This window comes from Labeo rohita, chromosome 13, assembly GCF_022985175.1.
Source record: "Labeo rohita strain BAU-BD-2019 chromosome 13, IGBB_LRoh.1.0, whole genome shotgun sequence".
NCBI lineage: Eukaryota > Metazoa > Chordata > Actinopteri > Cypriniformes > Cyprinidae > Labeo > Labeo rohita.
The window spans coordinates 16,384,085-16,407,240 of record NC_066881.1 but is presented as its reverse complement, the minus strand read 5'-3'; the positions used below and the strand labels follow the sequence as shown (position 1 = coordinate 16,407,240).

At 35.6% G+C, this 23,156-nt stretch overlaps 3 protein-coding genes across 3 annotated transcripts in view; 2 read left to right on the top strand and 1 right to left on the bottom strand.

Moving 5' to 3' along the window:
• Positions 1–111: 111 nt before the first annotated feature.
• On the bottom strand, positions 112–11,504 carry dna2 (DNA replication helicase/nuclease 2). Its single transcript, XM_051126272.1, is given in 20 exon segments — positions 112–479; positions 637–783; positions 925–1,063; positions 1,065–1,096; positions 1,196–1,285; positions 3,693–3,802; positions 3,964–4,073; positions 4,529–4,645; positions 4,740–4,970; positions 5,349–5,540; positions 5,616–5,772; positions 6,996–7,113; positions 7,219–7,447; positions 7,530–7,661; positions 7,847–7,995; positions 8,272–8,455; positions 8,542–8,715; positions 9,617–10,515; positions 10,994–11,041; positions 11,165–11,504. Coding segments are annotated over 20 exon segments (3,342 nt in total). The 5' UTR covers positions 11,195–11,504; the 3' UTR covers positions 112–425.
• Positions 11,505–13,265: 1,761 nt separating this feature from the next.
• Positions 13,266–17,872, top strand: LOC127175281 (probable E3 ubiquitin-protein ligase MID2). The gene is made up of 6 exons (XM_051126258.1): positions 13,266–13,913; positions 16,202–16,297; positions 16,496–16,729; positions 16,824–16,846; positions 17,030–17,163; positions 17,277–17,872. Exons 1-6 carry the CDS (start codon positions 13,290–13,292, stop codon positions 17,861–17,863), a joined length of 1,698 nt encoding a protein of 565 aa, XP_050982215.1. The 5' UTR covers positions 13,266–13,289; the 3' UTR covers positions 17,864–17,872.
• Positions 17,873–22,263: 4,391 nt separating this feature from the next.
• The window catches only part of psda (pleckstrin and Sec7 domain containing a), a 40,504-nt gene continuing 39,611 nt past the window's right edge, over positions 22,264–23,156 (top strand). The window contains exon 1 of the mRNA XM_051126251.1: positions 22,264–22,451. The gene's annotated coding sequence lies outside the window, so the exon portion shown is untranslated. The remainder of the gene's footprint in view (positions 22,452–23,156) is intronic.

The following is a 23,156-nucleotide window of genomic DNA, read 5'->3' as shown; positions in this document are numbered from 1 at the left end:
TCTTTATTCTGTTCATCACAGTTTTTGGTGGGGAAAAAAAGTCAGAGACTTTAATGTAATATTTGTTGCTATTTTTTATTAAACAAAATCATTCAATTCTTAAAACTCTAATATATATATAAAACACACATACACAAAACACATGGATAAAACTTATGGATTTAAAAAAATATGCAACATGAGGTAGGAATTAATTGGGTAAAAAAACCAAAATAAAACAAACAAAAAAAACAAAACAACTCATGAGTGTAATTATGTACTTATGGCTCTGTCAGCATTGATTTATTATTAAACTTTACTCCCTAAAGGTGTTTATAATTATCTGAAGCTTATGTATACCATTTTACTTAAATTTTCTTCAAGTAATTGTTTCACAGCATTATCTTTGTGACATACACTAGAATCTGAAGAGGTTTTTGTTTTTATCACAAGTGGATTCTGGGTAGCGCCTCATGGGCAGCAGCAGGCAGCTGGAAGATGTGACTTGAATTAAAGAACTTCACAAATTCTGTTTCATCAAAAATAAGAAAACAATTTCTTAAGTAAATAATTTAATAATTACTTTAACTAATTTCAATGACATGACAAAAAGTCACTGAATAAACCTGCAATGAGATTCTCATTCTCAAAGGATATCATATCTTCCTGTTGAAGGTGGCAGAGAAGTTTTTCTAGCGGTGCATACCGGCGAAGGGTGGGTGCCGAGCCCAGCATGAGGAGCTTGTGTTTGGCTCTAGTGATGGCCACATTCAGCCTACGCCAGTCTTGGAGCAACTCTCCCAGCTGAAAAATGATGATGCCTCAGAATAATGAAATAATCTAGCACATAATGGCCTATCTTATTATATACTTCTGCACTACAATGAACAGTTAGTTGGCTTAAATGTTAAATATTTCATTTCAACTCAGGGGGAGGACACTTACATTGCCTTCAGGGTTGCTTCGAACAAAGGACACAATGATGACGCTTTTGTCACGTCCTTGGTATTTGTCCACAGTGTTGACTTCCAGAGCTTTAAATGCGTCTCCCTGCAGCAGACTGGAAATGGCTTTTAGCTGTTGTAATGACCCCAATATCAGATGCTCTGCATCCAGCCTACAACACATTTAAAAATTAAAATTTAATTTTAAGCTCTACAGGGAAAAAAAAACGCCAACATTTCAGTGTGTTTCATAGCAAATGGCATGTTCGGACCTTGAGCAGCAGAGTGACGAGGGCTTGTACCAATATGGCTTCTGTGTGGTTGCTGATGCCACTTTTCTCCACCGTCTCAGGAGCGGGAACCTGAGGAAAGGTACAGTACACAATGCTGAAAATGTATCAAAAGCAAGTTCTATAACAGGTAAAATGAGATAAAGTCTAAGAAAAAAGAAAGTCAGACAGGTGCATACAAAATGGTACGTTATTTTTTATTTAGTACTGACCTGAATAAGATATTTCACATAAAAGAGAAATGACCCCATTCAAACATTTACATACATTTGATTCTTTTGAGTTTTCATGAGCCCCTTGTTTGTCCTGAATGGTTAAACTGCCTGCTGTTCTTCAGAAAAATCCTTCAGGTCCCACAAATTCTTTGCTTTTTCAGCATTTTTGTGTATTTGAACCCTTTCCAACAATGACTGTATGATTTTGAGATCCACTGAGGACAACTGAGGGACTCAAATGCAACTATTAGGGAAGATTCAAACGCTCACTCATGCTTCAGAAGGAAAAACGATGCATTAAAAGCAAGGGATGTAAACTTTTGAACATTTTTCTTATTTTGCCTAAACATCACATACATTTGTTTTTTCCATTTAGCACTGCCCTTCAGAATTCAGAATTTGTGGGACCTGAAGGATTTTTCTGAAGAACAGCAGGCAGTTTAACTGTTTAGGACAAACAAGGGGCTCATGAACAACTATCACTAAAAAAGAAAAACACAGCTGTGGATCATTCAGGTAACAACACAGTATTAAGAATCAAGTGTATGTAAACTTTTGAATAGGGTCATTTTTACAAATTCAGCACCTATTTCCTCTTGTGTACAATATATTAACGTTTTTTATGTGAAACATCTTATTTAGGTCAATACTAAAAAAAAAATAACATGCATTTTGTAAGATCCCTCTTTTTTTGGTAAAATAACTAATTTTGCAGATTCTGCAAGGTGTATGTAAACTTTTGACTTCAACTTTATTTAATTAATATTAAAGGTTTAGTCTGAATTTTTAACAACCTGCATATAGATTTCTTTTATTTTTTCATTTAACAATCACATAGGTCTAGCCTGAATGTCTGACTGGTGTAACTCCCACCTGTTCATTCGGTACTGCACATTCAGCTGAACAACTGCATCACTGTGGTGCTCCAGACGTTTGAACAAACTCTCATCCATACCCAAGGATCTGAGTACAAAAGAAGAGTAATTCTTACATTTCACATAAGACTGCGGTAAAATAACGTGTTAGGGTAATACTGATAGTAAAACTAGGTTTTTGGCTACAGTTTTGTGATTAAAAACAAGCTGCATTCAGAGCCTCAACATGAAAATCTTTCAAAAAGTTCTGAATGAGGAGAGAAGTGTACTACCTGGCTTCAGCATTCTGCACAATAGGAGGAAGCTGTTGGTGGTCTCCTACCAGGACAAAGCGCTGGGCGTAGAACAGCGGTCCCAAACATACAGGTTGACTGATTTGAGATGCCTCATCCACGATGCAGAAGTCAAAGCGTCTGCGGCTGAAAATTGGGTGCTTCACACCCATACAGGTGGTGGCCACAATTAGCTAAAAAGAAAAATGGGGTGAGCTTTATGCGACTTTTTGTATTTTCAAAATGTGGAGCAATCGGTGATTGAACATTATTCCTTACATGTCATATAAGCTTCAGCCCAGTGTCAGTAAGGTTATTAAGTAATAAGATAAGAACTTTATTCAGCAAGTATACATAAAATTGATCAAAAGTGACAGTGGAGATTCCTAATGTTACCAAAAATTATATTCCAAATAGAATTCTTTTTGCAATTTTGAAAATAGCAGCATGACATTTCAACACTGATATTAAAAAATGTTTCCTGAGCACCAAATCAACATATTTTTAAGATTGGTTCATGTGACACTGAAAACTGGAGTAATGGCTGCTGAAAATTCAGTTATTTTAAATTGTAATGTTGATTTTAATGTCTCACTTCTTTATTGTACAGTTGTTCCAGCTCTTCTAGTGTTTGGATGCCTTTGGCCCGACATGACTCTTCTGTGAAGGGTAGGATGTCATGGTGCACTTTTTGTGCACGACCCAGTCGCAGGAAGCCGATCTTAAACCTCTTCAGTTTCAGGAGGATGTTGTCCACAGCAGAGTGGGTGTAGCTAGTCAGAAGTACGCTGAAGCCACAAGCATGGAGTATACGCACCTGTAAAACAAGGAAGTGCAAAATAACCATCAGATCAATATTCCTTTGTATACAGGAACCAGTAGCAGGAACAAAAAGTCAGTTTTACTCAACAGGTCAGAAAGAGGGTGGAAACAAACAATTCATGCAAACAAAATGATGACTATTTCTGAACAAAAAAAAAAAAAAAAGACTAACAGCATATACACAAAGTCATGTGTGTATAAAACAGCCCCTTAAAGATGAAAATGCTCACATTTGCAGTAGCAAGAAAATGAATATAGTTGTTCTGGTTTCTAAAGTTCATAAATAAGCTCTTACCAGAGTACAAATTGTGGTAGTTTTCCCAGTACCTGGCATCCCCACAATAAGAGTGTAATCTTTAGATAGCAACACTTTTTTCATGGCTTGTTTCTGAGGTTTGTTGAGTCCTGAGAGGCGACATGATTAAAACTCATCAAGTAGGAACAGAACAGTTCTATTATTCAAATGTACACATCAAGGGCATGTTTTAAAGCAACACACTGCATAAAGAGTGATATTATGGTTTAATGAGAGTAGATCATCAGGAGAATGCAGTGTTTGAACACACCTTTCAAAATGTTGGCCACAGTGTCCTTGGCGTCTCGTGGCAAAACACTGCTGAGGCTGTCAATGAACTGGGGAGGCCTGAATTCCACAATCAACTCCCTCAGTCTTTCACTGCAAAAAAGTTATACATATTTGTGACCCTGGACCACAAAACCAGTCTTAAGTAGCACGGGTATATTTGTAGCAATAGCCAACAATACACTGTATGGGTCAAAATTATTGATTTTTCTTTAATGCCAAAAATCATTAGGATATTAAGTAAAGATATTTTGTAAATTTCCTACCATAAATATATCCAAACTTAATTTTTGATTAGTAATATGCATTGCTAAGAACTTCATTTGGACAACTTTAAAGACATTTCCCAATATTTAGACTTTTATTGCACCCTCCAGATTTTCAAATATTTGTATCTCAGTCAAATATTGTCCTAACAATCCACAAATCAATTCAAAGCTTACTTATTTAGCTTTCACATGATGTATAAATCTCAATTAAAAAAAAGACCTTTATGACTGGTTTTGTGAAAAGGAACGAAAAAAAGAACAAAAAAAAGATGTTCAGACCTGGTTGGAGTGTTTTCCATTAACATAGACAGGTTTCCTAGATGAGTGCTAAGACCGCCTGCACCTTCATCCTGATCCAGGCGGAAAACTGTGTTTGAGGAATACTTGGAAAGGTTTCTGGAAAGTATATGAAAGTGGAATTAACCTTTGATGTTTCCTCAGATTCAGTAAATCTGAACAGCATTATGAAAAGCATCTGCAAGAGACTTACTTGTCCAAAGAGCAAATCACTCCACTGACAGTTATTTCTGTGACATATCCTGTGGCCAGGCCTATGAGCACCGAGTCTTGATCACTGACCACAATCCTGTCGCCAACTATCAGCCCAGTGAGAGTCTGATCGCCCACCTTCCTCTCAAAGCTGTGCTTATATACACCATCAGACAGTACGCTGACGTCTCCAGTTAACTGCATGTTACCCGCGCAGCCACCACTTTTCTCCCTGTGAATGAACAACATAAGAACAGGGATGCAGCAGAGACATTCATTAAGGCCAAAAGCATTCAATTAATTCGGGCAAACACTGTTAATCTGCATAGGATCTGAAATGTTTTAAAAAGAAATCAAACACAAATTCATATAATATAAAGTAAACACGTCTCTTCAAAATCTAAAAATTGCTTGTTGTTTATGACTTTATTGAACTTTTTAAAGCTTGAAAGTTTTGATGAAATTGCCTCACAATGGAGGGACAGAAATCTCTAGATATTGTTGCAAATTTGTGTTTTGAAGTTGAACAAAAGTCTTTCCAATGGGTTTGGAACGACATGAGGGGGAGTAAACGGTGTACTGTAAAAGTCATATTTTCCAAAACACCCACCTCTGCTGGGCAGTCTGAAGCCAGATATTACGCCGACCTCCTTTGTTTTCCATGGTGTGAGCCTCCAGCGTGCAGAGGAGCAGCCAGTGGCTGAAATACTGGAGGTGCACTTGGCTGAGATGCTCGCTCTCTGATTGCACAAAGGCCTGTGGATAATCACTACAGTTCTCCACGGGATCTCTCTCCAGAGCTCTAAACAAAATAATGCATTTCAGCTCAAGTTCAGTGGAATCACAGAACTGTAGTAGAAAAAGAAAAAAACAATACCTGTTGTAAACTGCACAGTTCCTTTTCTGAGGACAGTACTTGCATGCCTGCTGGTCAGATACAATGGCAGGCAATGGGGCCATCTGACTTTTTCCATCTATCTTGATCCGGTTGTTTCCGACGTGATGGGCCAATGAGTTTCTTATTTTAATCAGTTCTGTGATGGAAAAAAAAAAATATTACTCAGTGTAGTCACAAGCAGGATTCAAGACTTAGATCTTAGATTTTGACATTTTGTTGTTATGATTACACATGCATCAGCTCTCATTTGTACGAAACTACATGATACAAAGGGAGAGTTCACCCAACAATTAAGACTGTTATTCACCTCATGTCTCACCCAACTCAGCCCATTTAATTCATTTTTTTAAACACAAATTAAGATATTTTTAAAGAAACCTGAGGAATTTCTATCTCTCCATTGAAAGTCAACTACCTCAAAAGTTTCATGCATCAAAACGTACAAAAAGACAATGTAAAAGAAATCCACACTAGTTGAGTCAGTCAAAAGTTTTTGAACTGTAAGATTTTTAATGTTTTTTTTTTTTTTTTATTTAAAGAAGTCTCTTCTGCTCACCAAGCCTGCATTTATACAAAATAATTATATAGGGGGGATTATAGAAATGAATACTAATAATAGCTAGGATGCTTTAAATTGATCAAAAGATAGATGAAGATAAAGACATTTATAATGTTACAAATCATTTCTATTTCAGATAAATGCTGTTCTTCTAAACTTTCTATTCATCAGAGAAACCTGAAAAATTCTACTCAGCTGTTTTAACATAATAATAATAATAATAATAATAAATGTTTTTTTGAGCAGCAAATCAGAATACTAGAATGATTTCTGAAGCATCATGTGACTGGAATAATGATGCTAAAAATTCAGCTTTGAAATCACAGGAATAAATTACATTTTTACATATATTCAAATAGAAAAGAGTTATTTTAAATAGTAAAAATTTTTCAAAATGTTACAGTTTTTGCTGTACTTTGGATCAAATAAATGCAGGCTTGGTGAGCAGAGGAGACTTCTTTAATAAAAAAAAAAAAAAAAATCTTACTGTTCAAAAACGTTTGACTGGTAGTGCACATAGAGCTCATTAAATATGGTAACCAGACGCTAAAACATGCTTGTTTGAACTAGAACGAATGAGGTTTGTTTACGCATATCAAGCAAGCATGTTTGAGCCTCCCCAAGTACAAGTGTGATGTTGAGGACAGAAATCTCTCAGGCCTCATTAACATATCTTCATTTGTATTTTGAAGATGAATTAAAGTCTTCTGGGTTTGGAATTACATGAAGGTGTGTAAATGAAGGTAGAATTTCTTTTTGGGTGAACTATACATTAAAAAAAAAAAAACAAATAAACCAACCTCTCCGGTCCATGTGGTTACCCACAACTGGATGTAGAGTGCCAGTCTTCAAGTAGACAAGGAAACCTGCCTCTGGATCACAACGTCTAGCTGAGCTCATCAATGTGTACAAAATAACCTAGAATAAAATAAAATGTCAAAATATTAAGTGATATTTAGTAGTTATATAAATAGTGATGTTTTTAACATGTGACCTGTCTATAGTTCCTGTTGCATTTTGTACCTGACTGCGATGTTCAATGGAGTTGGTCTCCTTCCCAGTTTTCAGCTCCAGTGGCACAATCCTCTCTGTGGGCTTTCTGCCTCTCCGATGAATCCGAACTCCAGCTGTGACATCTATCTTCCCCTTCAGGCCAAAACGTGGACACCAGATGTTTTCTTCAATGTCCATAAAATCTGTGACTGTCACACTACAGGTGGCATCTTGCTTGCTCAGAGCTCCGTCACTAGGGCTGATAGTAAATAAACACAAACCATTACATTTATTTCTAACATGAAAACTGAACCCATCTGACCATACATATATATACTCACAGTTTTAGAGTGAGCTGCTTTTGTCCAGCCTGTGGTGAAGTGTGGAGGTAGTTTTTTGCCCACTCAGACAAAGAGGGAAGATATTCTTCTACTTCCTGTCTCATGTCAGCCTGGGTCAGCTTTAGACTATACCTAATTAAAGCAAGCACAAGACAAACACAGTCCTTTTAAGGCATATAGCAGAGAGCTTTACTGTTATCTTCAAACAGTGTATTAACAATATTTGAGGTTGAAGAAACCTATGCAAACAGAAAACTATCTAAAAACATAGTTTATAAAAATTGTACAACTGATGTTGATGCTACAAGATAACGTACATTTGTCCAAGGTAGTTAGGGCTTTTTAGGGCCTCTGCAGCAAACGTCTGTATCCTCTCTGGGGAGAAATCAGAGGATATGGCTGCTTTTTGGAAGATATCATGAACTATGGTACCATTTAACATCTGCTTAGATCCACCATCAAATGCCTGTTTAAAAAAACCACACATAAACAGTTTTGTTATTTAAAGCACTACAATGACACAAAAGGAATTAAGAACAGAGAAAGGTTTGCATCATCAATTAAAGGAAAGACATAAATGCATAGTATTATCCACTGCTGAAAACAATAATATGAGCAGTGTATGTACATTCTGCATACGAGTATAAGTGTGTCTTATAATAGCTACTGGAGATTTATATTTACCGCATTGCTTTGAATTACAATGTATGCTTTGTGGCACATTCACATTAAATTTCCACACCTTAAACATCTCTCCCAGCACCCCTCGCCTCATGCAGCGAATACTGCTGGCAATGCTGGTCCCCGATATCAGCAGGTCAGGCAGCAGAACCAGGAAACCAGAGTCTCTATCAATCGTCCACAAGCCAGAAACACACCTCCCTTCCAAGTGAATGACATCCCCAACAGCAACCGGAGTACTCTCCCTTTAGAAAAGAGGTTGGAAAGTTCAAAAACAAAATGATAAAGAAATCTCAGAAATCTTTTTCATAGGGTATGTAACATGTTATACCAGCCATCTTTGAGAATACAGGTCTCTCTGGACTGTGTCGTCTTGGAGCAGGTGATGGTTAAGTGCTTCTCCTTGCAAATTCGTGAAGAGGTGACGTCCTGTACATCCAATACCCAGTATCGGTTATGAACACCAGAGGCCAGTATAACATGCTCTGGTATGCCTTTGTTTTTTCTAAAATTCAAAGAAATCAGTTTTAAGCAGGGTTATTATTGTTAACTTTCAGAATTCTTTGATGAATAAAAAGATACAAAATAATCACTTTTTATCAATTTAACACATCCTTGTTGAATAAAGCATTAATTCTTTCAAAGAAAGAAAAAAAGGAAGCAAAAATCATACTGACCCCATACTTTGAACTGTAGTGTATACTGTTACAAAAGATTTCAGTTCTAAATAAATGCTGTTCTTTTTAACGTTTAATTTAATTTTTAACGTTTGATTTTTTACAAAAAGTCCTAAAAAAGTATCACACACTTTAAATAAATATTAAGCAGCACAGCGGTTTCCAACATTGACAATAAATCAGCATATTAGAATGATTTCTGAAGGATCATGTGACACTGAAGACTGGAGTAATGACGCTGAAAAGTCAGCTTTGCATCACAGGAATAAATTCTATTTTAAAGTATATTAAAAAAAACAAAACAAAAAAACACTATTTTAAAGTGCAATAATATTTCATTATATATTCAGATTTTTTTTTGTATTTTTAATCAAATAAATGCAGCCCTGACAAGAAGTTTTCTTTAAAAACAAACAAACAAAAAATTAAAAATCTTACTGATCCCAAACTTTTGAACAGCAGTGTATATATAAAATAAAAAACTGAACTAAGCCTGATATAAAATTAAACCTCAATTAAAATACTAATTTTTAAAAAACAGTAAAGTAGTAAAAATACAAAAACAAATAAATAAAAACAAAACTATTATTGAACATTTATAAAAACTAAAATAGTATATAAATAGCACTAAAATAATCCTGTTTTTAAATACACAAAAATCACCAAACTATCAAATATTACTAAAACTCACTTATGTGCATATAAATACATTGAATAAAACATTCATACTCATGACTGAACTTCTTGGGTTTTGGTGTCTCCGATTTTTGCTCCATGCCATCATCAAACCAATCGTCTATCAGACCAGTAAAATCATCTTCAAATGGGGCTGCCAAAGTCTTTTCTGGAATTTTGTCTTTCACTTGTAGATCAGCAGTACTCAAGGGTCTCTTCTTAATAATTGGACAGTTAAGAAAAGCCTCTTTTTCTTCAGTAGATCCATTTTGTATCCATGAACTATACGACATCATAAGATCAAATTCATTCGTTCCAGAAACCGTACTCATGTCGAACTCCGGCTTCACATTTAGAACAAGTGAATTCTCTTTCTCACTTGTACTAAAGGATTTTTTTGAGTGCTTTGAGAAACCATTTGTTTTTCCATTTATTTTTACACAAGGCCCAGCTGCCAATCGACTACTCTTAAAAGTGACAGACTCAGCCTTGATTTTTTTCTCAGGACTTTTTGAGAATGCATTTCGATTGGCTCCTGGTGAGCTTGCATCACAGTCAGGTAGTTTCTGAACTTCCATGGTCCTGAATCGTTTGGCACTCTGGATGTTCTCTGAGCTCTGCAACAACCTCTTCACAGAGCCAGAGTGACCATTCTTAAGCTCAAAAGTGTCTTTGGGTTCTGGACTGGTGGTTTTCTGTGGCTGTATCAGCTTACGTGCCATCAGACTAGGTTTACCCCTGACACCTTTAGTATGTAGGCCACGGGAGACAGGTGAGCGGTTCTCATATGAGGTATCTGAAGGGTTCTCGTTCCTCAGACTGTCAGGTGTCTCTGGAACAGCAGAAGGGGTTGGAGAGCAGGGGACATTTTTATCCTCTACAAAACCAGTCTTTAGTGAAACGGGGACTCTTGTAATTCCAGCTGTAGCTTTTTTAGGTGACTTCAGTGAAACCTAATAAAACATAAAGGTGATGTTATGGTGTGAGGTGCGACGTTAACCTTATTTTTAACTTTAGAGCTGATGGACATTTTTAACTTGAACGTGCAAGGTTCAGATAATTTTTAAAATTGAATTTCAAAAGTGCAAAACAATTAAGTAGGTTCTGAAGACATTTATCAAACAATGTAAATCTATATAAAAATGCAAGAGTAACATGAAAATTAAATTACAATTAAAAGTCACCTTAAATATATATTAAATAAACAAAAACAGTATTTTTGGGTTCAGTTTAAATTTCAAGTGACATCCTCAGACCACATTTACTTTCATTATTTGGAAAGAAAATGCATATTACAGGCCATACAGTCATAAAGGTTTGGGACAATATAAAGGTGAATAAATTTTAACAGAATTTTCATTTTGGGTGAACTATCTCTTTAAGAGCAACTAAAAGAATTTATTAAATTAAGAGTCTTAAGAGTCTCCTTACCTTTGAGACGAAAAAGGCAGAAATGTTTGACTGAACTCCATTGACCATCTATAAGAGCAAAAGAAAAAAATGTTAGTAGACTTCACACCGCTGATAATTGTGTACATCTAGACAGCTAACATTAGATGAAGAAGAATAACAAAGCACCAGAGGTGACTATGAAATACTTACGGAAGATTTGCTGGATTTACACTTAATCATCGTGGATCGTAAGTAAGTTAAATAAAATTACTAAAAACGATTTTAACAATATCACAAAGCAGCTCTACTGGTATCAAACTTTAAAAAAAAAAAAAACGTTTACATCACAGCTGTAAATATGACCCCTATCACGGTTCAAATTAATTTGTCCGGAAACAGATATTGTCCAGTGCCAACATCCATCCAAATATAGTTTCACATTAGACTAAAAATCGCATATTTCTTGCGTAAACAACATTAGCTGCACCTCTGCAGAGTAAATACTACAATCTCAAAATTCCCGCGTACATCACATGAAAAAGCAAACGTTTCCTCGTTGTTTTTGTCTGCTGTATTTACATCGCCATTACCGCCACCTAGCGTCAATGGGATTATCGGTACAGTTTGAAAACAAACGGGCAGTTATGTCGTTATTTTTTGTATAATAGGAAAGAATTGTGTTACCAAGACAACAAACACAAGCAATGCTAGATTTTGAATGTCATCATGGTTAGCATGTTTTGCTATGTGCCTTTCAAACAATCGTTTATGCTTTTTTTGTGTTTTGTTTTTAGATTAACAAAATAATTTTAGGTATAATATTTATACATTTTGGCTTTCGAATGGTTTACAGATAATTGTAATTAATATATGACAGCGGGACGTTATGTAATGCATAATGTAATCCAAACCACAGAAAGGTGCATGTGCAGACTGGTAAATGCAGTATGTAGCTAGAGAAATAACAGTTGCATAATTATTAATCTAAAATCAGTCAAAATGTGAAAGTATGCATAAAGAAACATGAAAGTAACGAGAATACTGAATTACAGTGCCTTGTGAAAGTATTCATACTCCTTCATTTTTTTTCAGGTTATGTTGAGGCATTATATTATTCTGCTTTAAATGACTTTTCCTCCCCAAATCAGTCTACTCTCCATTTGCCATAATGACACAAAACTGGTTTGTAACAACTTTAAAATTTCAATTTTATTAGAAATAAAAAACTGAAATGTTTCCATTGCATAGGTATTCATACTGGGACACTTGAAATTTAGCTCAAGAAATTTAGTCAAGCCCTGTAGAACTCAGAGACATGATTTCATCAAGGTGCAGACCTGGAGAAGAGTTCTGAAACAAATCTGCTGCATTGAAGGTTCACAGAAGCATGTTGCCTTTGTTATCCATAATGGAAAAAGTTTGGAGGACTCTTCCTAGAGGCCTATACATGAAAGTCAGTTGGCTCTGAGCAACTGATGGAGCCAAACTGAGCAATTCATGTAGAAGGGGCTTGGTTATGCTGGTGACTAAGAAGCTGATTATCACTCTAGTTGAGATTAGAACCTCAGACTGGGCAGAAGGTTCATCTTCTAACAGGACAATGACCCTAAGCACACAGCAAGAGTGGCTTATAGACAACTCTGTGAATGTCCTTGAGTGGCCCAGCCACAGCCTTGGCTTGAACCCAATCAAACATTTCTGGAGAAACCTGAAAATGTCTGCCAGCCCCCATCCATGCTGACAGAGCTTGAGAGGTGAAGAGCTGAGGAGAAGAATGGCAGATAATTGCCAAATGCAGATGTGAAAAACTTGTTGCATCATACCCCAGAAGACTTGAGGCTGTAAAGGTGCTTCAGCTAAGTACTGAGTTAAGGGTGTGAATACTTATGCAAAGTACTCATTTCAGTGGTTTATTTTTAATAAATTTGCAAAGTTGTCACAAATCTGTTTTGTGCTTTGATGTGGAAAAAAACTAATTTAAAGCAGTTTAACATAAGGCTGCAACTAGCAAAAAGTGAGAAAAAAAATGAAGGGGTGTGAATACTTTTGCAAGGCACTGTATATAAAAATATGACATTTTAAAATTGAATTTTACACTTTTTAACTTTGTGATGAAAGGCATTTGTGTGTCTTTTGGGGTGGTTTTCCTTAATATTTGAGGTTAGACTTGAATAAACAAGATGGATTTGAATATCACTTCATGTCATAGTTGTTTTGAAATATTTTAGATTTTGTCGTATTAGAAGACATACACGGTTTATTGTAAATCAATACAACATAACAATTGTATACAACATAATGGCATTGAAATCTGAACCTCATCTTTGAAATATTCATGCCGAGCCACCACACACAGACAGTAGAAGAGTCTGCTAACATGGACGCTCGGGAAGAACTAAAATGTCCTGTTTGTGTAGAGCCCTTCACAGACCCTGTACGCCTTCCATGTGGACACAGCTTTTGTCGAACCTGCATCCAAGTGGTCTGGAACATGGATGACCCAAAAACATCCAGAGAAGGGCCATTGTTCTGTCCGGAATGTCAAATCCTCCTTCCTCCTGATCTTGAGCTTGAGATCAACTCAGATCTTCAAAGAAAAGTTCAGGATGTCTTTGCAAGAGCACCTTTGCTGGAAGGATCATCTCAAATGTCACCTGCTATTATCATGTGTGATCAGTGCATTGGGAAGACCGAGGTGGCTGTGAAGAGCTGCCTCACCTGCGATGCCTCTCTGTGCTCTGCTCACACCCTCCTGCACCAGCAGAGAGAGGCTTTAAGAGGACACTCTCTCATCAAAGTAACCGAAGACTTGATTTCCTTTAAGTGTAAGGAGCATGGGGAGGAGCTGAAACTCTTCTGTCAGGAGGACCAGATTGCTGTGTGTTGTCTGTGCATTGCAGTTGGGTCACACAAAAACCATCAAGCTGTTACGCTGCAAGAGGCATGCAGAGAATTTAAGGTAATTCAATTTCAGTTCATTTAAAGGGGTCATCGGATGCCCATTTTCCACAAGTTGATATGATTTTTTAGGGTCTTAATGAAAAGTCTGTAATATACTTTGCTTAAAAATTCTCAGTGGTAGTGTAAAACAACTCCCTTTTTACCTTGCCAAAATCAGCTTTGCAAAAATCATCCCATTCTGGTCGAGGCTACTTTAAATGCAAATGAGCTCTGCTCGCCCCGCCCCTCTCTTCTGTCTGTGGAGTGATGAGCCTGATTACTTTAGCCGCGTTTAGCCGTTAACTTGCTAACTAGCACATTATTAGGAAAGGCGATGCAAAGATTCATAAAAAAAACCCTTATACTCACTTCTGCTGTAAGTGAAGCTGGATCACGAATGATTTGTGCGAACATAGACAGATATATGTAGATCGGGAGGCGCATTCCATTCGCAAACAAACGTAATCCACTGCATCTTCAGCGGCTCGGATGTCGGGAGTAAATGACGACCACTATGTTCATTATTACATCCAGCAACACAACACCTCAATCGCTCAGTTCTTGTCTAACTTATATCCCTGCTCTGGCATCAAAACATGGAGGTTGCACTGTTACAACTGATCTGAGGTAAGACGCTCATGTCAATCAACTATCGTGGGAGCGGCCTCTGTGGGTGTGACGCCACAACCACAGGCATCTGAGAATGGCTTGATTTGAAAAAGGGGATATTATTTTTACAGATTAATTAAAAACCACTGCATGGATTTTTATCATTATAGGGTAGATTTGTGCATACACTGCCAACACACATCAATGTTCAAACAACATGTAAAAGTGAACTTAGCATCCAATGACCCCTTTAAGAAAACTGTTAGTGTTTTGTTGTCACTGTCAGTTTTTCCAAAACTGTTCACCAAGCTCATGATTAAATTTCATATTTGAAATCACCAGTGAAATCTGACAAGAACTGCCTCATAAATATTGCTCCTTATGCTTCAATAGCGTTAAAAAAGCTTATTTTTCAGGCTAGATCAGTCAGTGCGCATGCGCAGTACTGAGCGCACGTCTCAGCTCGCTAACTGTTTCTATAGCAACCGGGACTTCTAAAGGCAGCTGCAGAGACGCGCTGACTTTACTAATCAACGATTGGCTCTTTCATTAACAAGGCGGGGCTTCGCGGCCATAATGAGCCTTGAATCTTTCCCCATTCAAAACTATACCAGTGACAAGTCTTGGGTATTCTATAGTCTTTGCTTCTCAGAAGTCTCAAAGTCTCAGATTTAAACTTCTGTCTGTTCTATCACAGTATTCAAACAATAAATGCCGTTTTGGCGCTGTTTAATGTGAAGTGACAGATCGCTGTAGCGCCTCAGTTCAAGAGAAGCGGAAGCGTCATTCGGTCCAGTTAAAACACGAAATAAACATGAATAAACATATGAAAGGTATGTTAAAAGGAGACGTACATCTTACCAAAATCCGTATCCTGTATTATGTAATCACTCAATCAGTGTTTCAAAGACGTTAATATAATAGCTTGTTGTAAACAATATCATGTAAAGTCACATTTACCTCAGAAAAAACATATTCGGTGACCATTAAATCGTAGCTAACGTTATAATAATGAACTCTAGAGAGGGGCATTTTGCTGTTTGCATTTATTTTGCATGTGTTCTTGCTAAATAAATGTTAACCTTATGTTTGAATAAATCCGTCAATGTTTTTTAATGACAGCCACCATTTAAACAGTTATTTTTCAAAAAACGAATTAGAGTATAAATATGTAATTGTAACCTTATTATTATAAAAGCTTCATTGAGCCTAATTTAAGGATTTGTATACAACTCAATTGAATTTAACCTTCAATATTATAGTAATGTAGTCCAACTGACTCTCATGTATATTTTACAGTATTAGTTAAGAGATTTTTTTTTCTTTAAAAAATTTGGCATGTATTGTACCTGATAAATATCCAAAATAATCTAATCGAATAATTGAATTAAGTCGGAAATCAAATCAAAAGCTTGTGAATCAGAATCTAATCGAATTGTGAAATTTGTGTCCAGTAACCTTTTGTAGAAATGACATGCTTATCATAGAAGAGGTGTATTCAGGTAATTTTTGGATTTTAATGGTTTGTTTGGTTTTTTGTTGTTGTTGTTGTTTTGTAATAATAGATCTGGAGAAAAAAGTGATTAACTAGATATTTTTTATTGGATAAATAACATTTAATGGCCCGTCTATTATGTCTAATTTAGTGAAAAGTAACAATATGTGGAGAACTTACAGAAACGTATCTCATGTTTTTAGAAGGTGTTGGAGTCCAACAAATCACTTCTTCTACAGAGAAGACATTTATCTGAATCTGCTAAGCAAGATTTGGAGCCATTATTTTCAGAGGTATCGGTGGGTATGTTAATGAGTGATACTCTAACTATTTAAACCAAGAAAATATTGTATACATTACTTCGATAATTTTGATTTGAAATGTTTTTTTTATAAATAAAGTGTGGCAAGAGATGTTCTAATATGCTGTGATTTAAGTCATTTTCTTTATCAATTTATAAGTTTACCAGATTTTTGACATCTTGTGGTAATTTGCAGAAAAATGCAGAAGCATACAGAGTCAGAATAGTTGAGAAATACAGACAGATAAAAGCCCACATTGAGGAGGATCAGAAGCTGATGTTGGCCATTCTGGAAACAGAAGCGTTTTACACCAACAAGTGGCTGAGATGGAGGAGTGAGTCACTGGAGTGTCATCTTAAAGATATCAATGCTGCCTTAAGATCAAGCCAAACTCTCCTTGAGGAAGAAAATGACATTGTATTTCTCAAGGTGCATATTTAAAGTTTATTTTTGAGTGCACATTTAAGTTTTTTGTTTTTCATCTGTATTTTATCACTAACCGAAAACAAAATTTATTTTACAGCATTTCAAAAAACATGGACTAGGGTGAGTTCTTTCTGCATTCTCTTAAATTTAACTTTATGAGGAACAAAACGTTTTATAAATATAAAATAACACTTTATTTTATGGGGATTGAAATAGCCAATGAAATTTTGAATGAAGTGTTTTTTTTTCTACTGTGGCATGATACATTGGTGCCAAAATGAATATTTCAAAGTATCGCTCTAGTTCCCAGGTGGAATTGCCACTTATGTCTGTGATAGAGCATGAGTACAGCATCACAGACAAGATGAAGACAGTCGAACAGCTGGTTGATAACTTAAATAAAGTTGTCCTTCAGAAAACTCAGCGGCTGTGGTCTAGTAAGTGTGATGTTTCAGTGCAAAATGATGAAAGACATACCTAGACTTACTGTACATAGACTTAACAATAATCCTACCTTATATTGTAACATATGACAATTTTCCACCTGCAGGGCTCAGAGCAATAAGTTTAGACCCAGAATCAGCACATCCTGAGTTGGAGGTGTCAGCAGACAGCCTGGAAGTACAATGGAGTAAGAAACCAACCCCAGAGAGGAAACAGAAAACAAACATCAGCTCTCAGTACAGCGTCCAGGCCAAGGAGAAATTCTCCAGCGGCTCCCACTACTGGGAGGTGGCCGTCTGGAAGAAACCCTATTGGTTGATTGGTCTGTCATATGGATCAGCTACTGGAGATCCGGATTCAGAGCTTTACAACGGTGACTTTAACAGTGCATTCTGCTACATCTATCATGGTAATGGAAAATATCTCATTTGTCAGAACTCAAATGAAAAGCCACTGGTAGTAAGGAAAAAAATCCAGAAACTTGGAGTTTGGATAGATATCCAGAAAGGGAATGTGTCTTTCTATGATGGCGAAACTCTGGCTTTGCTCCACTCATTCTGTGTTGAATTTTCTGGCCCAGTTTATCCCATCCTGAATCCCTGTATTGACATAAATGGACAAAACAGTCAGCCTCTTGCTATTGTACATCTAAGAAACCAAAATATTCCTCAAAGCACCTCACAAAATGATTGAATCGACCTATTTCCCAGTTACATCATTAATAGATATCTTATTCTATAGTGTATATCTGTCTGTTTTATATAATTATATATTTTGGTGTGGTTATCACAAGAAATAAAGGATTTAATTATTTAATTTAATTATTTTTTTGTAATTTCTGCATTGATGGATATTAACTGTAGCAATTAACCCATTGTGCTCTGGATGTTTTAAACCTAAAAAGTGAGAAAGAGGTGCAAATTTTTTGACAATTTAACATGCAAATTAAAAGATAGGTATCCCAAAAATAAAATTCTATCAATAATTACTCACCCACATGTTGTTTCAAACCCGTAAGAAATTTGTTTAACTTTGAAACACAAATTAAGATATTATATTATTTTGATGAAATCTGAGAGCTTTCTAAAAACAAAAATAATGAATTTACGTCGTGGTTCTCCCCTTAACGCGCGTTGAAGACTGACATGGAAGAGAAGAAATTGTTGAATAAAATCGTTATTTTTGTTTTCTTTGCACACAGATAGTATTCTCATAGCTTTGTAAAATTAAGGTTAAACCACTGATGTCACATGGACTATTAATGATGTCCTTACCAACTTTCTGGGCCATGAATGTGTCAGTTCCTTTGCTGTCTATGCAGGGTGAGAAAGCTCTTGAAATTCATCAAAAATATCTTAATTTGTGTTCTGAAGATGAACAAAGGTCTTAAAGGTTTGGAACAAAATGAGGGTGATAAATCAATAACATAATTTTCATTTTTGGGTGAACTATCCCTTTAAATGTAATAAAACACTTCCCCCTTTTTATTTTAAAAGGACAGCTTTAGATGATAGAAAGCGCTTCTTGACAAAGTTGTAGTCCACCTTAAACTCAGATTGGCCTCCTGCCAGTGCTCTGTTAATGTGATACAGGCACTCCCTAAAGACATGGGCACTAGTGTACTGACAGCTTTGTCTGCTGTAGGAGTTTTGTCTAATTACAGTGGAGCTGTCCACTTCAGTACCACTTCATATGTACAACGAAACCATGAAGCCTCAAATATCTGCTGCATTTGCACCTCTTCATGGACCCATCAGGTATGTCAAGTTGCTTGTCTCTCTGTTTGTTTTCTTGTACGCTAAGAAAGTAGGCATAGTGAGCCTCTTGAGAGTGCAGGCTTTGATCAAATGGTATTGTTTATTGAATTGATTCTAGGCTTCTTGTGCTCGTTGGTTTTGAGTTGCAGTAGTAACTGTTAGTGGAGACGTTTGCTTTTAGTGGTTGCAGAAAAACATGTAGTGTATTATGAATGTATTCTTGAACTCATGTGCTTTAATTTTTGATCATTGATCTGTTGTGTACCCTAGACGTCCATTGTAGTTATCAGTTACCTTAGAAGCTAATGTCTAAGAGCAGTCAGTCTGAGTGAAGTATTCTTTCCAAAGCTCTCAGATAACATAGTAGGTAATGCAGGACAGCACTACCCAGGAGGTCAGCCGAGTTGTAGTGTTTGTACAGCACACTTGTATTTTAAAGTTATTGCCTAAACTGCCTTAATTGCCCTGAAACTACTTTTACATTACTGTATGTACACTGAAAAAAAACTTCAATCTGAAATTGCTAGTACATTTCACATATAACAAATAAATGGCAATTAATGTGATATGGAATTAAACATGAAATTTTGAAGTATAGAAAAACTGGAATAGTATTGGAGTAAAATGTACTCCATTAATCTTTCTATTAAAACTTCTAAAAATTGTTAAAACTTTTTTACTGTGCAATGTGTCACTTTTTGGTTTAAAAAAGTTTAAACAGTTTTAATAGATGTAAATATTAGACATAGATTATAATATTCACATCAAAGCCCAAAAGTCCACATTAAAAACTAGGCTTCATAATCATATGTAAAACTACTTTAGTAAAAAAAAAAAAATGCATAAAATGAACTTTTACTTGTGGTCCCAGACTTTGGGATCCCGCTGTTTGTGTATGTGATTTCTTTTAATTACCTAATACAAAAATTACCTACAGTTTTTAACATACAAATAGTTCATATAGCCTTATTATGAGATAATAATGTTGAGTATAATAATTGTGCAATATTAAAAAATCTGTTAACTTTAAAAATGTTTTGAAAAAATGTTGAAAATGTTTTTAGAAAAGGTATTGTACAGTGCAGGATAGTGCTGTCACATCATGACAGCTACTCAAATACTGTATATACTAAAGGAGGACAGGAAATTTGTAGTTGGAGAGTATGAATGTGAGCACATGCGCTAACCACTAGAGACCATGGCTTTGACTCTTGAAGTTTTGCTGATTTATGTAACACAATCCTCTTGAGGCAGAAAGCACAGAGCTGTTAGCCCATATACTGTGCTGAATGTATGAAATATTTGAGTTACTCATTAGAAGTGCCTAGCATATCATATTGCAGAGCCTGACTTCTGCCAGGAGATACATTAAAGGCGTGTCTTTTTTCTTTTAAATGTCTCTTATATTTTATTTAATAGAAGACAGCCTTATGCTTTAATGCGATTTTCATCTGTTGGTGTCTTAGGTCATATAGTACAGTAAAATCACAGCTTTTAAATAGGCATGCAATACAGTATATGCTCAATGCAGCTGTCACAAGGTTAGGCTAATTAAAATATTTAACACTTTAACAAGCCTATATTCAATGAGCATCACTGGTTTCTATTTACAACGTGTTTATGCAGCATTGAGCGAAGCAGACAATCATAGATGTTAATTTCTTGTTTTTTGAACACAGTAGCCAATCAGAGGTGTTTAAGTTAAAATCCACTCAGTGCTTAACAGGCATTTTCCCCCATATTGTGTTCAAACAAACAAAGCATTGACAGAAATCTGTCAAAATGCCCACCTTGTCAAAAATTCACATTGTTGCAGTTTTGTTAGTTTTTAGTTGTCTAGGGACCTAATAAAGTTACTATTATTAAAAAAAGTTTTTAATAATAATACACCACCAGTCAAAAGTTTTTGAACAGTAAGGTTTTCATGGTTTTTTTTTTAAACATGCATTTATTAGATCCAAAGTACATCAAAAACAGTAAAATTTTGAAATATTTTTACTATTTAAAATAACTGTTTTCTGTCTGAATATATTTTACAACGTAATTTATTCTTGTGATTTCAAAGCTGAATTTTTAGCATCATTACTCCAGTCTCATGATCCTTCGGAAATCATTCTATTATTCTGATTTACTGCTCAAAAAACATTTTTTCATTTCAGATAAATGCTGATCTTTGCATTTTTCTATTCATCAAAGAATCCTGAATAAAATGTACTGTTTTAAATAATGATAATAATAATAAAAGTGTTTCTTGGACAGCAAATCAGCATATTAGAATGATTTCTGAAGGATCATGCGGCTGGAGTAATGATGCTGAAAATTTTTAAATATATTCAAATAGACAGCAGTTATTTTAAATAGTAAGACCATTTCACAATATTCTTGCTTTTGCTGTATTTTGGATCAAATAAATGCAGCCTTGGTGCGTAGAAGAGACTTCTTTAAAAAAAAAAAAAAAAAAAACATTAAAAATCTCACTGTTCAAAAACCTGAACTGGTAGTGTATATGATTTTTACTCTGTCTCATTTAAAGAAAATGCATTAAACAAAAAAACAAAAACCAAAAAAAGGTTCCCAACCACTTAATTTAAAGGGATATTGCAAAGTGAAAATTTGTCATCATTTCATTCCACTTATGTCATTCCAAACAAATAAAAAAAAATAAAGCCATGCAGTTTAATAATAAACATCAACAACATAAGCCAGCAAATAGTAAAGAAAAGAAAATATTGAAAAGTTAAATACATTTATTTGTGCCGCAATGCATGCTGGTAACAGAAGGCACTAACTTAGTGCTGTTTACACTTACAGTTAATCTGTAAGTAGCTAAGCGTGTACGCTAATGCAAGCACAGCTAATCATTACAGTTCTGCTGCATCACAGTCATCTCCTGTTCTATATAAAGTATAACTGTATTAGGCTGTAGAACTATTGTAAAAGAAAAATACAGTGAAACAACAGCAGCTAACAGCATTAAAATTGAGACTCAGGATTGTTTCAGTTCAGATTACTAGTTGTAATCTCAATGGCCTTTTCTTAACCCCTGTTACTGTATTAGTCTATTTACAAGGGGCTTTCCCTCTGGCTAGGCCCCCCTCTGTAGAGTGAGCTGAACCTTTTGCCATCTGTCACTCTGTTACTGCAAAATGCAGTACTTCACAGAACAGACAGAGAGCTGGCGCATCTGATTGGCTTATTTTTAGAATGAGGTGGGTCTTAAGAGCATGAGTGACAGGGTGAGTGCAGGAAGTCCTGTTGGGCTAAGACAGGTTTTCAGTGTGTGGGGGGGGGAGTGGCGTTGGAGAAGACGCACTAAGTCGTGTGGGTGGCGTAAATCCAGTATGTGTGAGCCAGTAAGGCAGGCTAGAGCTGTTTTTATTTTCTGTGGAGAAAAGAGGGAGGCACAGAGACTTCATACACATGAATAGCATCTTTTTCAGAAGACTCTGAAGGAGGGAATTTACTGCGTACCCACTGCTGCAGTGTAGCGGATGGGAAGGAGCGCTTGAGAGGGGAGTTAACAGGTAAAGGGAGGGGTTTGACTGTAATTGGTTTCTATGTGCCTGTTCATATAACAGTTACAGGAGTGAGGACAGGAGGAGGGGTTGGAGGAATCCTATTAGCTACAGCAGGGGAAAAGTAGAGCCTGTTTAATCGAAAGTAGATATATTAAATATACACGTCATCTAAAAGTTTGGGATCAGTAAGATGTTTGCTCATCATGCCTGCATTTATTTGATAAAAAATACAGAAAAAAATGCAATTTAAAATAACAGATTTCTACTTTAATATTCTTTAAAATATAATTTATTCCTGTAAAGCAAAGCTGAGTTTACAGCATCATTACTCCAGTCTTCATTGTCATATAATCCTTTCTAATATGCTGATTTATTATCAGTGTTGGAAAGCAGTTGTGCTGCTTAATATTTTTTGGAACCTGTGATACTTTTTTCAGGATTTTTTATTGAATAAAACGTACAATTATGTGTTATAGTATACACTACTATTCAAAAGTTTGGGGTAAGTAAATTTTTTTTAATTTTAAGAAATTAATACTTTTATTCAGCAAGGATGTGTTAAATTGATAAAAAGTGAAAGACTTATATTGTTAGAAAAAAATTATATTTTGAATAAATTCTGTTTTTTTAACCCTTTTATTCATCAAAGAATCAAAGAAAAGCACAGGTTAAAAATTAAGCAGCACAACAGCAAAATATTAAGCAGCACAA